The 16,831-nt window shown below is 38.9% G+C and overlaps 2 protein-coding genes across 3 annotated transcripts in view; one reads left to right on the top strand and one right to left on the bottom strand.

The window, feature by feature from the left end:
• Positions 1-2,908, bottom strand: part of ARL14 (ADP ribosylation factor like GTPase 14) — an 83,202-nt gene extending 80,294 nt beyond the window's left edge. Inside the window, exon 1 of the mRNA XM_047729220.1 lies at positions 2,777-2,908. The gene's annotated coding sequence lies outside the window, so the exon portion shown is untranslated. The remainder of the gene's footprint in view (positions 1-2,776) is intronic.
• Positions 2,909-3,575: 667 nt separating this feature from the next.
• KPNA4 (karyopherin subunit alpha 4) overlaps positions 3,576-16,831 on the top strand; it is a 57,230-nt gene continuing 43,974 nt past the window's right edge. The window contains exons 1-2 of one of the 2 annotated variants that reach the window (XM_047729207.1): positions 3,664-3,800; positions 4,371-4,492. In XM_047729207.1, the coding sequence (XP_047585163.1) occupies positions 4,481-4,492 (12 nt within the window). In that variant the 5' untranslated portion in view covers positions 3,664-3,800; positions 4,371-4,480. Of the gene's footprint in view, positions 3,801-4,370; positions 4,493-16,831 lie in introns of both variants that reach the window. The other variant, XM_047729197.1, reaches the window with a different exon arrangement.

Raw genomic sequence — 16,831 nt, 5'->3', positions numbered from 1 at the left:
CCTGACTAGCTATGTTTTCCTAAGAAAATAAGGTGTATTACCAAAGGTCCAATGTTTTTCTCTCAAAAAACGAACCAGTCCAACTATAAAAAACACATATCACATTTAAAAAAAAGATTTTATTTATTTATTTGTCAGAGAGACAGAGAGGGATACAGAGGGAGAAAGCATAAGCAGGAGTAGCAGGAAGAGAGAGAAGCAGACTCCCTGCTGAGCAAGGAGCCCACTGCAGGACTCGATCCCAGGACCCTGGGATCATGACCTGAGCCAAAGGCAGACGCTTAACCAACTGAGCCACCCAGGCGTCCCACAAATTAAATTTTAGTTAAGATTTAGCAACAGATAAAATTGCTTCCTGTTTCAGCATATACTACCCAGTTCTGCTCAAGAAATCATACATAATTCCCCAAACAGAAACTGAAACTATAAGATCCATATTATAGATTAAAGAAACACTCCACTCTTTAATTGAATGTATGTATCATGAGAATACTCCAAATTGCTTGAATGAATTATCAATTATAATTCTTTTTGAAATTACATTTGATCAACTAAAACCTGTGTAAACTTTCGAAATCCTTTCACAAATCTCTGCTGCAAAGAAAATTTCTTTATTCCAAAAGTGACCAAGAAGAGAATTTCATGACACATTCATTGAAAGCAAGGATCTCCATAATAATTTTAGACGTCTTATACTAAAGTAGAATAAGTCAGGAAATGATGTTACCTAACCTTGAATATCCTATTTGAAAACAGGTGTTATATATAGGTTTTATAGTTTGATTATAACTATATTTCATATACACAAAAAAGTCTGTTGAAATGGTATTGATGGCTGCATTTACTTCCTTAGTTCAGCAAGTTCAATTTACGAAATCTCCTAACTACAGTTAGAGCTACCATATCTTGCCAATTAGGTTGCCAATATGCATTTAGAGCTATTACAAACTCCTGGAAGAACTTCTTTACCCTTCGATAAACTAGGTATGTTCTATCTGGGAAGAACCGAAAGTACAGAACAGACAGTTATAATTTCAAATGAAAAATTTAGGCCAGCAAACCTAAGCATTATAATTACGGATAATTGTTCCACTCTGCAAAGTGTGTCACAACTATTTTTAAACATATAGGGGGGTCTGCCCTGAAGCCTATGTCTGATCTACTCCCTGAACTTTGTCCCTGGACTAAGCATGACACAAAATTAAGAATTCTTAGAAGGGACCCAGTGTAAATTAAAAGCACTAAGAACTTGGGATGCCTGGGTGGCTCAGTCGGTTAAGCCGCTGCCTTCTGCTCGGGTCATGATCCCAGTGTCCCGGGATCCAGTCCCACATCGGGCCCTTGCTCCGTAGGAAGCCTGCTTCTCCCTCTACCTCTGCCTTCCACTCTGCCTGCCTGTGCAATGCGCACTCTCTCTATAAAAATAAAATCTTAACAAATATATATATTTAAAAGCACTAACAACTTAATCCACATTCTTAATCAAAAAGTGATGGCTTGTTTTTTAACTTATGGAACATACATTCAAAAAAGCTGAGATTCAGGTCCTGTGTTTGACAAATAGTCACTGACGGCATACCATATGCGAAGTACTACTAGGTGCCAAATACATACATGATAGGGAACAAAACAAGTATGTTCCTTGACTTCAGAGAAGTTGCTGTTTAGAGAGGAAGACAGACCTTAGAAAGACATTAAATAATAATAATAAAAGAAAAGAAATCATTTTGTTGTATTTCCTGTTTGTACTGCGTCCCTCTCAGTGGGTAACTGTGATCACACCCTTCTCTTTAGGGGTATTCTGCAGAGAAACTCAAGTTTTTGTTTAATTACCAGACAATCAGTTGTAGCTAGGAGAAATAGACATAGGATGATAGACAATTTGATAAACTTCATCATGAAAGCTATCACGGAATTTATACCAAGAAGTACAAAATATTCGTTTATATATGCGTGTCGACAGGATAACTTATATTCACAGGGTGGGAATTCAACCAGTAATTTGTTTTATAGAATTCGGTTCATAACAAAAATCCATAATGGTGGCGCGCGCACACACACACACACACACACTCCATCTTTTCAACTTAACTTTCTTATCCTAAACTTTTTTTTAAAACATCAGTGCTCCCGTGTGCAATGTTACTTCAATTAAATTATTCTTTGGAGAATAGGATCTATAATGAACTTCATTTATATTTTAAGATCTGCAATGAATTTACATTCAGGTTAACCTTCAGTGTGAATTATTTCCAGTTACAGCTTCTGTTCCGCTAGGCGTTTGAAAGTATACTTTTGAAGGTATTCAGATCAGTAAGGAAGTGTGAGGAAAGGGGCGGGCGAGGAGTAAAAGTTCCCGAAAGAAATCCCCATACCTCGCCAAATTTAAACACACCCAATACTCCTACACGGCCCCCTTTCCTTACGACCTGAGTTTTTTGCTGCCTACTTCGTTTCCTGCATATTTGAAGTGCTATTAATTGGTAAATATATTTTTAAACCATTCCTTCCCACTTTTTCTGAAATATTTGAACACGTTTCTTCGTAGCTTGTGTTATTTCTGCGTCTAGTAATTATATTCTGATACAAATGTATATCCTTGGGAATTCATTTTCTTCCTCAACAGTTACAATACTACATTATTATGTCAGGTGCCACAGTCACCGCCTTACAGAAGTTAGTACTTTCTGGCCAAGTAACTTCTTTTAACTTTCTAAAACGAAATACCTAAGAGGCGGTATAATCACCGGATCGTCCGCGCTTCCCAAGGTCCTACCTGTTGCGGGGACTCGGTCTGAAAAGATGAATCAGATTTGCGTACTGCGTCCTTTCCCTTTTCCACCCACTGTCCCTCTCGCTTTCCGCCGCGACTCCCGAACGCACGTCACCCCAGCCGGTCCAAACTCTATGGCCCTGCCCTCAAACGGCGGGGACCCCCAGCCTGGGAATGGACTTTGGGGAGTGGGGGAAGGGCGTGCCCCGAACGGACTGAGCCAACGTGCATCTCCTACTTCCTGCAAAGTCAACGGAGCGCGCAAGCAATGCCCTGAAAGAGAAGGCGCACCGGAAAAAAAAATACTTTAACTCCGTTTCAAACCTGGAACACAGAGATCTGAGGCGGCCGGACAAGAGCAACCAACTCGCTCCCGGGTCTCTCCTTCCCCTTCCCCGCCTCCCCTCAAGTGGTCCAATTCTCTTTCGCTTCCTCCCGGTAGCTCCGGAGGCACGTGGTCGCTCCCCGCCCTGCCCCCGCCGCGCCCCTCCCAGCCCTCTAGTCCTCCGGCCCTTCCTCCCAACGCAGCTCTCTTCCCCTTTCCGTTCTCTCTTCCGCCCCCGCTCTCCATCGTCCTTTTTGATTGGTGGAGCGCACCGGAGCCTGGTTGGCCAATCGGCGAACTGGGCTGGCGGTGATGGGCGTGGTCGCGGCTCCGGGGCCCTCAGATCGAGGCTGCCTCCCCCTTCTCAGCCGGCAGCACATTCCGCCGCCGTTGCCGCCGCCCGGCCCCGCAGTTGTCTTCGTCGGAGCTGCGGTCGCGGTGGGGTTAGGGCGGGGGGGGGCGGGCGGGGAGAGGAGGAGAAGGCCGCGGCGGAGGCAGGTGAGAGGAGGAAGGAAGCGGCGGCCCGGCGGGCATTGCAGCGCGGCGGCCCGGTTCCTGGGAGTGTCGGTGCGGCGTGGTGGTTGGGGCGGATCCCGCGGGGCCCGGGCGGGGGAAGGAGTCACCGGCCCGGCCATGGCGGACAACGAGAAACTGGACAACCAACGGCTCAAGAATTTCAAGAACAAAGGCCGCGACTTGGAGGTAAACTCGGGGGCGCCGGAGGGGTGGGGGCTGTGGGCCTCGGGCCGATCTCCGCCGGGACTCCCGAGTGTGGGGAGTAGGGGCGGGTGCCGCCGCCGGGCCGCGGGGGAATGGCGTTGGGGGCCGGCCAGTCCGTGACGCCTCTGCGAACGCGCCGGGAAGTTTGTGTCGGGCCTGGTCCACCTCCGCCCGGGAGCGAGGTGCTGGGGTACGGCCGACGCGGCCTAGGCCTGCCCCGGGGAGCCGGCCCGGCGCGGGTGCGAGGGGCTGGGCCGCGCGGCGGGGCGGCCGGGCGCGGCGAGTGCGGAGGAGGCGTGCGTGTGCCGCGCTGCCCTGGCCGGGCTGCGGCCCCAGCCCCGGCAGCGGCGGCGATTCCGGCTCTCTCCCGGGCCGCGAGGTCTGGCGCCGCGAGGAGGGCGGTGGGAGGTGGGGGGGGGGAAGAGTGTGTGGCGACCGAGTGGGGCTCGGAACTTCCCCTGCGGGGTCCGAGTCGTCTCCACTTAAAGGCATTTTTTCTGGTCTTCCCGACTCCCGCTTTACCCCTGCCTCCCCCCAATATCCAAACTACAGGAGTCAACTTCTCCGTTGAAAAAAACACCCCCGGCGTGAGAGGCCATCCTGATGATGCTAACAGTGCCTTCCAGCGGCCTCTGTTTTACTCTGGATATAGCTGATTGAAGATGTGGCTCACGGTGTGCCCTCTTCCAGGCAAAGAATACCCCTTATTTCAGCTTGCTCACAAATCTCTTTATCCCCTCCTGAGAGACCACCAGCTGCATTCTTACATATAAAGTCCACAGGGTTATACAAAGCTGTCATCCTCTAGTCTACAGTATCCTTTCCCTCCACCTGCTGGTGGTGGTAGTGGGGGAGGGGGTGGGCTATGGAATGGCACCATCACGTTTTATTATTTTAAAAAGGTGAAAAAAAAAAAAACCCTTCACAGTTTCTTCGATACAGCTTTTCCCCGAGGTTGTTAGGCTACATGAGGTGTGGGTAAAACACATACACAAATCACAGAATTTTGATTGAAGACTTCTTCCCTTTAGTTTTAAGAGTCTAGGTAAATTTTTTTTTTTTTTAATGCTTGCATCCTGTATCTGAATCAGGAGTTTAGCTTATAAAAGATTAGTGGTCAAGTTGTATTTTTTGTATTGTCCCTGTGTCCTTTTTTATACTAAAATCTTGAAATTCCCATCACCTGTTTCTGAACTTTGAGCATTTGCTTCACTGAGATAGTAATTATTTTTTGAGCTTTTCACAAAGCCATTCAATCTCTAAGGTAGTTTGTGTTGTTTTTAGCGGGTTTTGTAGTTTGAGGATCTAATAAATATCTGGGGCTGTGGCGGTAGTTCTGTGATTGTTTTAAGGTTAATGTGAGACATCCTGTGATCCTTTTTTTAGTGAAAAAATTTTAACATTTTTATTGAGGTAATTCACATGCCATCCTTAATACTTCAAATGCACAATTTATGATTTTTTTCGTTAAATTTACCTAGTTGTGTAATGATGTAATGAAACTTTTTTGCTAATATCAATATTTAGAATGAAAAGAATTACAAAATTTAAAAACATAAATACCCTAAGTTATGAATTCCCAAAAAACAGCTATTAGATGCCTGACAGTTTCTAATCCTTTCCCCCATGTACATTTCTGGCTGCATTTTTTTTTTTTTTTTAAACAGCTTCATTGAGCTGTAATTCATATACTGTACAATTCACCTATTTAAAGTGGCTTTTGGTGTTTTCACATAATTGTGCAACCATTAGCACAATCAACTCAGGACATCTTTATCATTCCAAAAAGAAATCCTAACTCATGGGTAATCTCTATTGCCCATTACTCTCTTGTCTGTCTAGATTTGCCTGTTCCGGATATTTCCTATAAATGGAATTATACAATGTATGATCTTTTGTGACTGACTTCTTTTAGGTAGCATAATGCTTTCAGGGTTCACACATGTAACAAAAATATAACTGCCTCCTTCCTTTTTGTGGATGAAAAATATGCTGAATAATATTCCAGCCTATGGATATACCACATTTTGTTTATCCATTCATCAGTTGATGGACATTTGCATTGTTTCCACTCTAGCTATTATGTGAAATGCTGCTATGAACATTTGTGTATACATTTTTGTGTGGACTTGTTTTCAAGTCCTTTGGTTATATACCACTGAGTAGAATTAGTGGGTCATATGGTAACTTTATGTGTAACCTTTTCTGGGATTGCCAGACTGTTATAGTGGTCCTTTTTGTTTGTTTGTTTTTGTTTTGTTTTGTAAATTGATGTTTCCTCTTACTGTGAATTTCTCATTACTTTAGTCAAAATAAGATTGTGCTGACTCTCTTGAAACAATATTATAGGTGATTAAAAAAATAACTATAAATACACATTAACCAGATTTTTTTGAGAAGTTTATAGTGCCTATGGGCATCCCTGATGACTTTGATAATCCTGTGTGTACAAAAGGAATAGGGATCTTTTCACTTAAGGAATTATGACTTGACTCTAATGGAAGTTATACTTTCTCCTCACTTAGTTAAAGTCACATATACCTGTAATGAAATAGCAACTTCTTTTATCATTCTTGCAGAACACTAGAATGGTCTATTTTGTGTATTTATTAATTACATATATGTCTGTGTTCCTCAGAATACTTACTATGCCCATAACTGTCCCCTCCAAATATGGTTACTATGTTTTGTCACAACAGATTCTAAGAAAATACTGCTTTTGGTTTAGGTCTTAATGATGACATCTATTTCATTAGGAGGTTTTTGTAAAGGAGTATGGACCTGGGGCACCTGGTTAAGCATCTGCCTTCAGCTCAGGTCATGATCCCAGGATCCTGGGTTGGACCTCTGGCCCATGTTAGGCTCTGCTCAGTGGGGAACCTTCTCCTCTCTCTCCTCTCCACAAGTTTTCTCTGCTGCTGTCTCTTCCTCTCAAATAAATAAATAAAATCTTAAAAAAAAAAAAAAAAAAGAAGTCTGGATCATCGCTGTCCAGTGAATTGTATTTAATCCAGTACATCCAAGATACCAATATAACATCAGCAATGTAAACAAATATTGGGATATTTTATATTCTTTTCATAGTAAGTCTTCAAAATCCAGTTTGTATTTTACATTTAAAGTGTATATCAGTTTGTACTAGCTACATTTTGGCTGCTTAATAGCCACATGAAGCTACTGGCTCTCTTACTGGGCAGCACAGATCTAGAACAACATAGAATGAGGTAATTATACCATTTTTCAGTTTGATCTAACATTGTTTGGTTTGAAATAGAGTACAGAGTCCGAGAGTTTAGTGTAATCTGCTGATCTCTAACTTTGTGGGTGACCTTGAGAGAGTCCGTCAGTCTTAGGATTCTTTAATCTGTTAAAATAGAGATACTTGACATCTGCTTTATTAGTGTTGTGAAAATTAATATGTTGATGTTAGGAGGATGCCTAGCCGTTGTCTGAGCATTTTATCACTTTTAGATTTTCTGCTTGGGGGTTAGGGTGATTTAATAGGATTCATTGCAATTGATTCTTTTACTCCCTTGTTTGCAATTGGCTCTTTGTTTTTTCTCTGTGTCCATACAGAATTTAAGTTACATTGAATTTATAATTAAAGGGGAAAGTTTTTAAACAGAGAGCTCTGTAATTACTCATTGAAGGGCAGTTTGACCACAGGGAATTGTTGACCCTTCTAAAGTCACAATTTCTAAGTGTTAGAAGTTGAAACTGATTTGGAGCTTTCAAAATGATATTCATTCTTACGTTTCAGTAAGGTACCTTTCCAAAATGTGGTCATGCTAAGTTTTTGAAACATAAACGCATTAAAGAATTAGGCATTATGTCAGTATCCATGTAAAATAATTTATGGGAATTCTTAGATGATACTCAAAGCTAGGCAGCTTTCTTGCAGTTTTGAAGAGGATCATCATTATTAGTTTGAGAAAGTAACTATAGACAGGATACACTGAACTCTGCACAGGAAATGGGTAGTGATCAAACTTCAAATAAAATAGTTGTCAGAATAGACCAAATAGAGCTCATCTAGTTTGTTTTAAAACTAGAAGGGGGATTCTTTTGTAGACTTTCCAATAAATCTGTGTGATTTTTATAGAAGTTCTGAGAGTATCCAAGTTCTAATGGAGCATAAATTGTTGGAAGATAATTAGATCATCTAAAATACAACTTTAAGAAAAAAACTTATCCTAAAAATAAAAGAATAATAAAATATTAAATGACTGGAAACTTGTGATTGTCCACACAACATAAAATATGCAGTGAGCTTGAACTCTGCTTGGTTGGTAAGAGTTTAATAAATTGATCAGCTAATTTGTTGTTGTTAAATGGCTTTGGTAGTTTATAACTATACGGAGTGAAAGGCATTGTTAAGCTGTTAAGTCTTGTTAACTTTTAGACACTGACCTCTCTCATCACAAATCTTGGAACATATTTGCTATACTTAAAATAACTACAGTCTAATTTTTTGTATAATGGTCCAAGCATGTGACAATATGAAATATCTGATAGAAGTATAGTTAGGAATGAAATAATTGTTTTTGTGCTTCCCTGCCAGCTTTCCTGGTTTTATAAGGCAGTCAGTTTCAGAATTTCTTCATTGATAATTTTCTTTGCGATATCAAAATATTTCCATTTTTCATAGTCTGTAGTATGTCAAAGGAATATATATATACAAGATGGGAAGAGTTGTAGGAGTGATTTAGCTTTAAAAGAATGAAAGTACTTTAGAAAAATGTGCATGTAGTTTTAAAGCATTGATCTCTAATATCTGATAGCTAATGTGGGTCCTCAAAAAATACATATTTTGGGGGGCACCTGGGTGGCTCAGTGGGTTGAGGCCTCTGCCTTTGGTTCGGGTCATGATCCGAGGGTCCTGGGATCGAGTCCTGCATTGAGCCCAGCATCAGGCTCTCTGCTCAGCAGGGCGCCTGCTTCCCTTCCTCTCTCTCTGCCTGCCTCTCTGCCTAGTTGTGATCTCTGTCTGTCAAGTAGGTAAATAAAATCTTTAAAAAAAAAAATACATGTTTTTAAAATATTTTATTTATTTTTTGACAGAGAGAGACATAGCAAGAGAGGGAACATAAGCCGGGGGAGTGGGAGAGGGAGAACAGGCTCCTGTGGAGCAGGGAGCCCCATGCAGGGCTTGATCCCAGGACCCTGGATCATGACCTGTGCCCAAGGCAGATGCTTAACAACTGAGCCACCCAGGCACCCCAGGTCCTCAAAATATTTTTAAATGTTTTCTGGAGTAGCATTTATCTACTTAAGGACTGTAGTGATAAAATGAGAGTTTGTTGTCAAGTCTAATCTTGAATGATGATTTTGGTACTTGCTGGTTTAGTTTGGAACAGAGAAGTAATCAACACATACTGTATATGCTTTTAATTGTGTTCTCATTTCTCTCAGTGTGTGTAATAATAGGAATGATTCCTTTTATAGAAGAAAAATCTCTAGTTAATTGACTTTATAGCATCACATTTAAGGGAATGATTTTAATTCAGGTATGTGTCAAAGTAAAGTCTGTATATTTATACCATACCATATTACCTATTCTTAACTTCTTTCAGCCTTGACACAGGTCTCAAAGTTGGTTAAAAGATTATAGTAAATGCATAGTCCATAGGATATAGTAGGTATTCAGTAAGTGTTTCCTTTTTCTCCCAGAGATTTTTGGAAATCTTTTGGAAATTTTGGAAAAATTTTGGAAAAAAAAATCTTTTGTGGACTCTAGACTTAAACTCTAGAGAACACATTTATAGGCTTTCCATTTAGATTTAGTGAAAGACAGGGTTAGGGAAGACTCTTTTTTTTTTATAATTAATGTGAGAACAATCTTTATATGGCACCTACTAAATAAGAAAAATATATATTTGCTTCTAATGGCCTTAATTTGGAAGTTTTCAAAGCTTTGGGGGCTGAAGACTTGTTTATGCTTGTTAAAAGTTAGGGACTCTCAAAGAGCTTTGTTTGTAGGTTTCTGTCAATATTTATCATTTCAAAAGAAAACACCATTTCAGGGGTGCCTGGGTGGCTCAGTGGGTTAAGCCGCTGCCTTCGGCTCAGGTCATGATCTCAGGGTCCTGGGATCGAGCCCCGCATTCGGGCTCTCTGCTCAGCAGGGAGCCTGCTTCCTCCTCTCTCTCTGCCTGCTTGTGCTCTCTCTCTGTCAAATAAATAAATAAAAAATCTTAAAAAAAAAAAAAGAAAACACCATTTCAGAAATTAAAGCTAATGATTTAAGAAATATTAACTCATAAAAAATAATGAAACTATTTTATATATACATACATTTGTAATGAAAAATAACCTAAAACTTTGGTGAGATGTTTTTTCAAAAACTTTGGTGAAAAGAATGAACATGTTTAACATTTGTTAAAGGTCTCTTTTATGTTTGGCCAAGAAAAGATAGTTGGATTGTCATACCTGTTTCTGAATTCAATCTTTTGTGATAATGCTGTTTTGGTTGAGATATATGAAAAATACCCAACTTCACATAGGCAGTTGGAAAGGGAGGGTATTTAGGGTTAGAGTAAATAGCCTTTTCAGATAATTATGGAAATTTTTGTTTGATACTGTATTATAACTTCATGAAATAGTAGTTTCTCAAAGTTTAGTTGTAATATGGAATCTTGAGCCATATCAGTCAGCCTTTCATACTCTGTTTTGTTAAAATTTATAGGTCTGTCTTATGCTTGGAATCTTTTATCATTGCCTGATTTTGTGACAGCATGTATTATTGGTCATTTGGAAAATATTAGTTCGCAGAGTTATGCAGATCTTCCAAATGCTGACATATTTTATTGTACAGTGAAAATTCACAATTATTGTCAGTTAGTGTCACCAAATAGTTCATCAGAAAAATGTTAAATGTTGGAAACTGGTGAAGCTCACAGTGGTAGATACAGGTTTTCCAGAATTCTTATTTTCACTTGAAAGCTTTAATTTTATCATTAGCAAGAAGCACTATAAGTTTTTTCCCTTGAAGCCATAAGCTCACTTTGCTCATTTTTGTGAAAACATCTGCCAGACACTGTCTGAATAGCCATAATTTGTCTGTCAGTCGTTCTTTCAAGTAAAAATGGTGTTCCATGAAAAAATGGTAGTTCAATTTGCAACTCAGTCATAAAAAAACTTTTCTTGAGACAGTCATCATACTGCAGAAGTGGGTTTGCTGCAGAAGTAGTTTATATGTAATCCCCATTTTATCACAAATTTTAGAAAAGGCAGGTTTTTAATAAAGGTAATTTTTAATAAAGGTAATGTCAAGGACATTAAGTGAACCAGCCTTTTTTTGTTGCTTTTTTTTTTTTAACTGAAATACAGTAATTACTCATACAGCATGATGACATTGCCTTAATTCATACTGAAGCACCAGTAGTTTTACCCACTGCATTGCATTGCTATACAGATATTAGCATTATAATAAATAGTAGTAGTAACACGAAAATAGTTTTGATCTGTGGACCCTATGAAAAGGTTTCAGCATCCCTACAGGGACCTATTGATCGCACTTTGAGAACCTCTGTCTTTGTTTATTATTGTTGCTTCTATAAGAGGTGACCTTCACTTTTAATTAATAAAAGCCCTTAGAAGGATTTATAGTATCACACGTAAAAAAAAAAAATGGACTAATGAGTCAGTTACACCTGGATTTGAGTCCTGGTTCCTCCATTTAATAGTTATGGAAGGTAATCTCACTAAACCATTTTTTTTTTTTTTTTAATTTTTTAAGTCTCTCTAAACCATTTAAATGCTTAATAATGCCTGGCATATAGTATATACAGAGTGAATGGAGGGTCTTTTTATTTCTTCCAGCTTGCGTCATCGTTCATTATATCCAAATAACCCCTTGTGTTCCCTGTCAGAATAACATTTTGTTTGCAGTTCCTTTTGTACCGCCGTGTACCATAATTCAAATCACATCACATGAATTGGGGAAGGCTTCCTTTTCCGTCCATTAGCACACAAATAAAAGCCTTTCTTGTATGTGCTTCAACCAAATTGTGGCAAAATTACTAGTTTCTGACTTCATTTCTCTAATCCTGGTTGTAAGTAGGTTAGTAGATATTTTATGTAGTTTGTAACTGTTTTTCCACAAGATTGTAAATTTAACCACAGTAGTTTTGATTCACACTGTTGAGTACCTGTGATGAAAAATGAGTTAAGGTCACAGACATGCTGGCTTTACTTAAAACCCAAGGTTTTCCTATTACCGTTTACTTACTATTAGACCAAAATTGTATTAGCTGTCACTTTTACCCTAAATTTAATTTACATTAAACCTAACATAAATTACATTTTTAATAATGTGTTCTGGAAAACCTGGGAATTTATTACATTTTTATGAAAAAAAGTCAGAATCCCAAGATAATGTGGGGTTTCATAATTTGGTGGTAGACATATTTTTTTCATATTAGAAAGCAAATCAGTTTCCTATTCTTCTGTGGAAACTTAAGTTGCTCAGTATCTACTCTTAATATTTGTTTTAATTTTTATAGCAGGTCTTTGTGATTCCTAAACATAAATTTGTTTAGTTAATGGTAGTTGTATCTTGATAGCTCTACAAGTAGTGTCTATTTGCTTGTATTAAGTGACCCTGTCCTGTTTGCCACCCATCCTATCTCTTTACCCTCGTCCTCTGTGGTCACTTTCAGCTGCTTGCTCATTCAGAAAAGCAAGCAAAATGTAGTCTTAATATTTTCAAATCATTGTTAAATTATTCTTGGTTCTTCAGTAACTGTGAAACCCAGTATGTTTTGGCTCTTATATCAAGAATGTTCACCTTTTTTCTGTTAATGTCTTGAATAATTTTCCCCAGTTTCCTTTTCTTCTCCAGCTTCTCCTTTATCCTCAAGTGATGAAAAAGCTTAATTACAACCAATAAACAAATAAAAAATATGATCAACATTATTAGTCATTAGGGAAATGCATATCAAAACCGTAATGAGATACCACTTTAGCCTACTAGGATAGGTTCTTTAGTAAGTGTGGAAACAGACATAAGTAAACAAAAAGATAGTAGCAAGTGTTGGTAAGGATGTAGAGAAAGTGCAACCCTCCTACATGGCTGATGGGAATGTAAAATGGTGCATTCCACCTTGGAATGTAGTTCGGCAGTTCCTCAAAGTTAGAACAGGTGACCCAGCAATTCCACCGCTAGGTATAAACCCAAGAGAATTAAAAATAAGTGTTCACACAGAAATTTATACATGAATGCTTATAGCAGCATTAAGCTTAGTAGCCAAACCAGACAACCCGTTGTCCATCAATTGATGAATGGATAAACAAAATGTGGTCTATACATACAATGGAATGCTATTCTGCCATAAAAAGGAATGAAGTACTACTGCATGCTACAGCATGATGAACTTTGAAAATATTTTGCTGCCTGAAAGAAGCCAGTCAGAGGAGATGACATATTTTATAATTTCAATTATGTGAAATGTCTGGGATAGGTAAATTCCTAGAGACAGAAAGTAGATTAGTAGTTGCCCAGGCCTTGGGGAATGACTGCTCATGGGTATAGGCTTTTTATGGTGAAGACAATGATCTGTAATTAGATGGTGGTGATTTATGTGCAACTTTATACTAAAAACCACTGAATTGTACACTTTAAGTTGGCGAATTGTATGGTGTGTGAATTATATCTCAATAAAGCTGTATTTTTTTTTAAAAGAAGCTCAATAGAAATAAAAAGGGACCGTGACAACTCTCCACTACCTAAGGGTCTTAGGTTACCTCTTGTTAACTCTTTTTTTACTGACTTCTCTGTCTACCCTTCCCTATTATTGAATTCATAGGTTCAGTAAATACTCAGTTTCTATGTCTGAACTTCGGTTGTAAGCAGTGAGAATAGAACAGTGAATAACACAGGCTAAATTCTCATGGAGTGTACATCTAGCAGGTCAAAATTTCTCAGATCCCTGCTCTAAACGGACCCTGTGAAGATATTCAACCACTGTGAGCTAGTGTTGTAGTAGATCTTTTATCTTTCTTTCGTAAACTCAAATTTACAATAAGTGATATACCTCAAACATGAAGGGAAAGGACATCCTAAATGGTTACTGTCCAGTAACTCTTCCCATGAGATTGGTGTAAAAGCCTGATTTTTAGAGTGGGAGTTCCTAGGATTACATTTCAATAGATATATGCCATTAGGAAAGCTTAATCATTTTTTGTAACTTCAATTTCTGTAAAATTAAAATCCCACCTAATGGGTACTAGCTTTAATTAAGCCTTTAAGAGTGAAGAGAACACCTTTATCCAGACTAGGTCAAATAAGGGTGTGGGGTGTTAGGAAAATTAAAGAACCATTCTCACATTATTCAGGATACTTGAGGTAAGAGTGTCTTGGTGGTAGGAGTTCATGGATCCTTTTTTTACTGCTCCGCCAGCCACTAACCCAGTACTAGATTCCCCCCACCCCCTGCCGCCCCGATACTGTATTAGTCTTTATGTAATTTTGGGTTCAGTTACTGAGAGAATCTAAGCCAATAAAGTTCTGCCCAAGGTGAAACAGATTGTTTTTTACTGCTGGTCTGCTTATGGATTGGCTTTTCCTGAGTCAAGCTTTCCCCTTCACCCCTTACCCAGTCAGCAGTGGTGTGGAAGGGAGGATATCACTGATAAAGAACAGCCTTTGCCTGCTTCTGCAGCAGCATCCCTGGAAAGAGAAGTTTCTTTTAGACAAGCTTGTAAGTATGACATTATTTAGATAATGTCACTCCATTTTACTTTTCTGTTAACTTTCTACTCACTATTAAAATCTGAGGCACATCATTATAACCTCAGTATTAATCTCATCTCCATAGTGACTGCCTTATTTCTGCTTTTGCTCTTCTCCGGTTCATAAAACAACTAGCATGGTTCTTTTAAAAAATGAAATCATGCACTTTCTCTGTTTCAGTAGGTTCCTAGCACTCTTAGCTTCCAGACTCTTTACCGAGGCCTTCAAGGCCTTGCCAGCTCTGGTCCCTTTTTCTCCTACCTCTGTCACTTTATTATCTCCTTTACTTATATTCTCATGTTCTTTTAATTGTTTTAACACTTCGATAGCTCTTTCCTCTTTAGGCACATTACACGTACTGTTCTGTCTGAATGCTTTTTCCACCCCCTTTTTTTTTTTTTTAACCTTCATCCCCTTTCCTTCACTGTTTGGTTATTTCTCATCCTTTGAGTCTTCAGTGTTATTTACTTAGAGATGCCATCCTTCCACCCCACCCCCCTTATTGTTTTCCTTAAGAACACTGATGATAATTTGTTAGCATAGTCACTCTGTGTTAATTTCTCCCATCAGACTAGAAGCTCCCTGAGAGTACAGACCAGGTCTATTTTGTATACCAGTCTTTTCTTAATTTTCATTACAGAGACTGGCATATCAGTGGCAGGGAATTAAATGAAACTTTAAAAAAAAATGTGTGTGTGCGCTCTGATTAATTAGAATTAGTGACGAGGGGCACCTGGGTGGCTGTCAGTTGGGTGTCTTCCTTCGGCTTGAGTCATGATCTTGGGGTCCTGGGATCAGGCCCCACATCAGGCTCTCTACTCAGCGGCAAGTCTGCTTCTCCCTCTCCCTCTGTGATCTTTCTCACTTTCACTCTCTCTCAAATAAATAAATAAAATCTTGAAAAAAAATAGAAGTAGTGACTCAATCAAATTTTTTAAAACAAGGTAATATTTGTCTCTTGAAATGGTAAGGGCATGGTAATTGTAGAAATTTTTTAGAAAAATGAGAAAATAAAGTAATCCTATATAATCTTACTACTACTAAATGTTTTAGAATGTTTACTTTTTCTTGTGTACATTTTTCCAAATGTATTTGAACTTAATTTGGGTTCTTATTAGAATAACTCACAATAGAATGCAGCCAAGTTTCTCCACCTTAACACTTTTGATACTTTGAACCAAATAATTTTTTGTTGTGGAGAACCATCCTGTGCATTGTAGAATGTTTTAGCAGCTTCCCTTGTCTCTGGCAGTAGATGCCAGTACTATGCCTCGTCCCAGATGTAAAAGCCAAAATTATCTACAGAAATTGCCAGATGTTCTCTGAATGACAAAAGTCACCCCAAATGGAGAACCATTGGAATTTAGTTAATATACCCATATTTTAGTGTTTCCTTGTATAAGATAAATGTGTTTACTTGTCACGTGTTTTGTAGAAAAGAGTATTGCAAAAGGATATGTGTGACTTTTACATCAACAAATTGGATAACCTAGATGAAATGGATAAATTCCGAGAAACACACAACCTACCAAGACTGGATCCTGAAGAAACAAAATCTAAACAGATCTATAACTAGTAAAGAGATTGAATCAGTAATCAGAAATCTCCCAACAGAGAAAAGCTCAGAACCAGATGGCTTCACTGGTGAATTCTACCAAATATTTAAAGAATTAACACCTTTTTAAAGTCCCACTTAAACTCTTCCAAAAAACTGAAGAGGAGGGAATATGTTCACATCTATTCTGTGAGGCCAGCATTACTCTTGTGCCAAAGCCAGAGACACTACAAGAAAACTGCAGAACAATATCCTTGATGAACGGTGTTGTAGAAATTTTCAGAATACTAGCAGACTGAATTCAGCAGCATCTTAAAAGGATTATATACCCTGACCAAGTGGATTTGATCCTGGAATATAAAGGATGGTTCAATATATGAAAATCAATGTACTGTACCAAATTAACAGAATGAAGGGCAAAAATACCCAAAAAAGCATTTGACAAAATTCAATACCCTTTCATGATAAAAACACTCATAACTAAGAATAGAAGGAAACAACCTCAATATAATAAAGACCAAATATGAAAAGCCCTAGCAAATGACAATCAATGATGAAAGATTGAAAGCTTTCCTTGGAAGACTAAGAAGGATGTCCACTTTCACCAGTACTATTCAGCATGGTACTAAAAGTCCCAGCTAGAGCAGTTAGGCAATAAAAAGAAAAGGCATCCACACCGGAAAGGAGGAAGTAAAATTCTCTGTAGGTGGTTTGAACTTATATGTG

Source organism: Lutra lutra, chromosome 1, assembly GCF_902655055.1.
Source record: "Lutra lutra chromosome 1, mLutLut1.2, whole genome shotgun sequence".
NCBI classification, from domain to species: domain Eukaryota; kingdom Metazoa; phylum Chordata; class Mammalia; order Carnivora; family Mustelidae; genus Lutra; species Lutra lutra.
The sequence above is the reverse complement of the archived record's forward strand: the minus strand, read 5'-3'. Positions and strand labels throughout refer to the sequence as shown.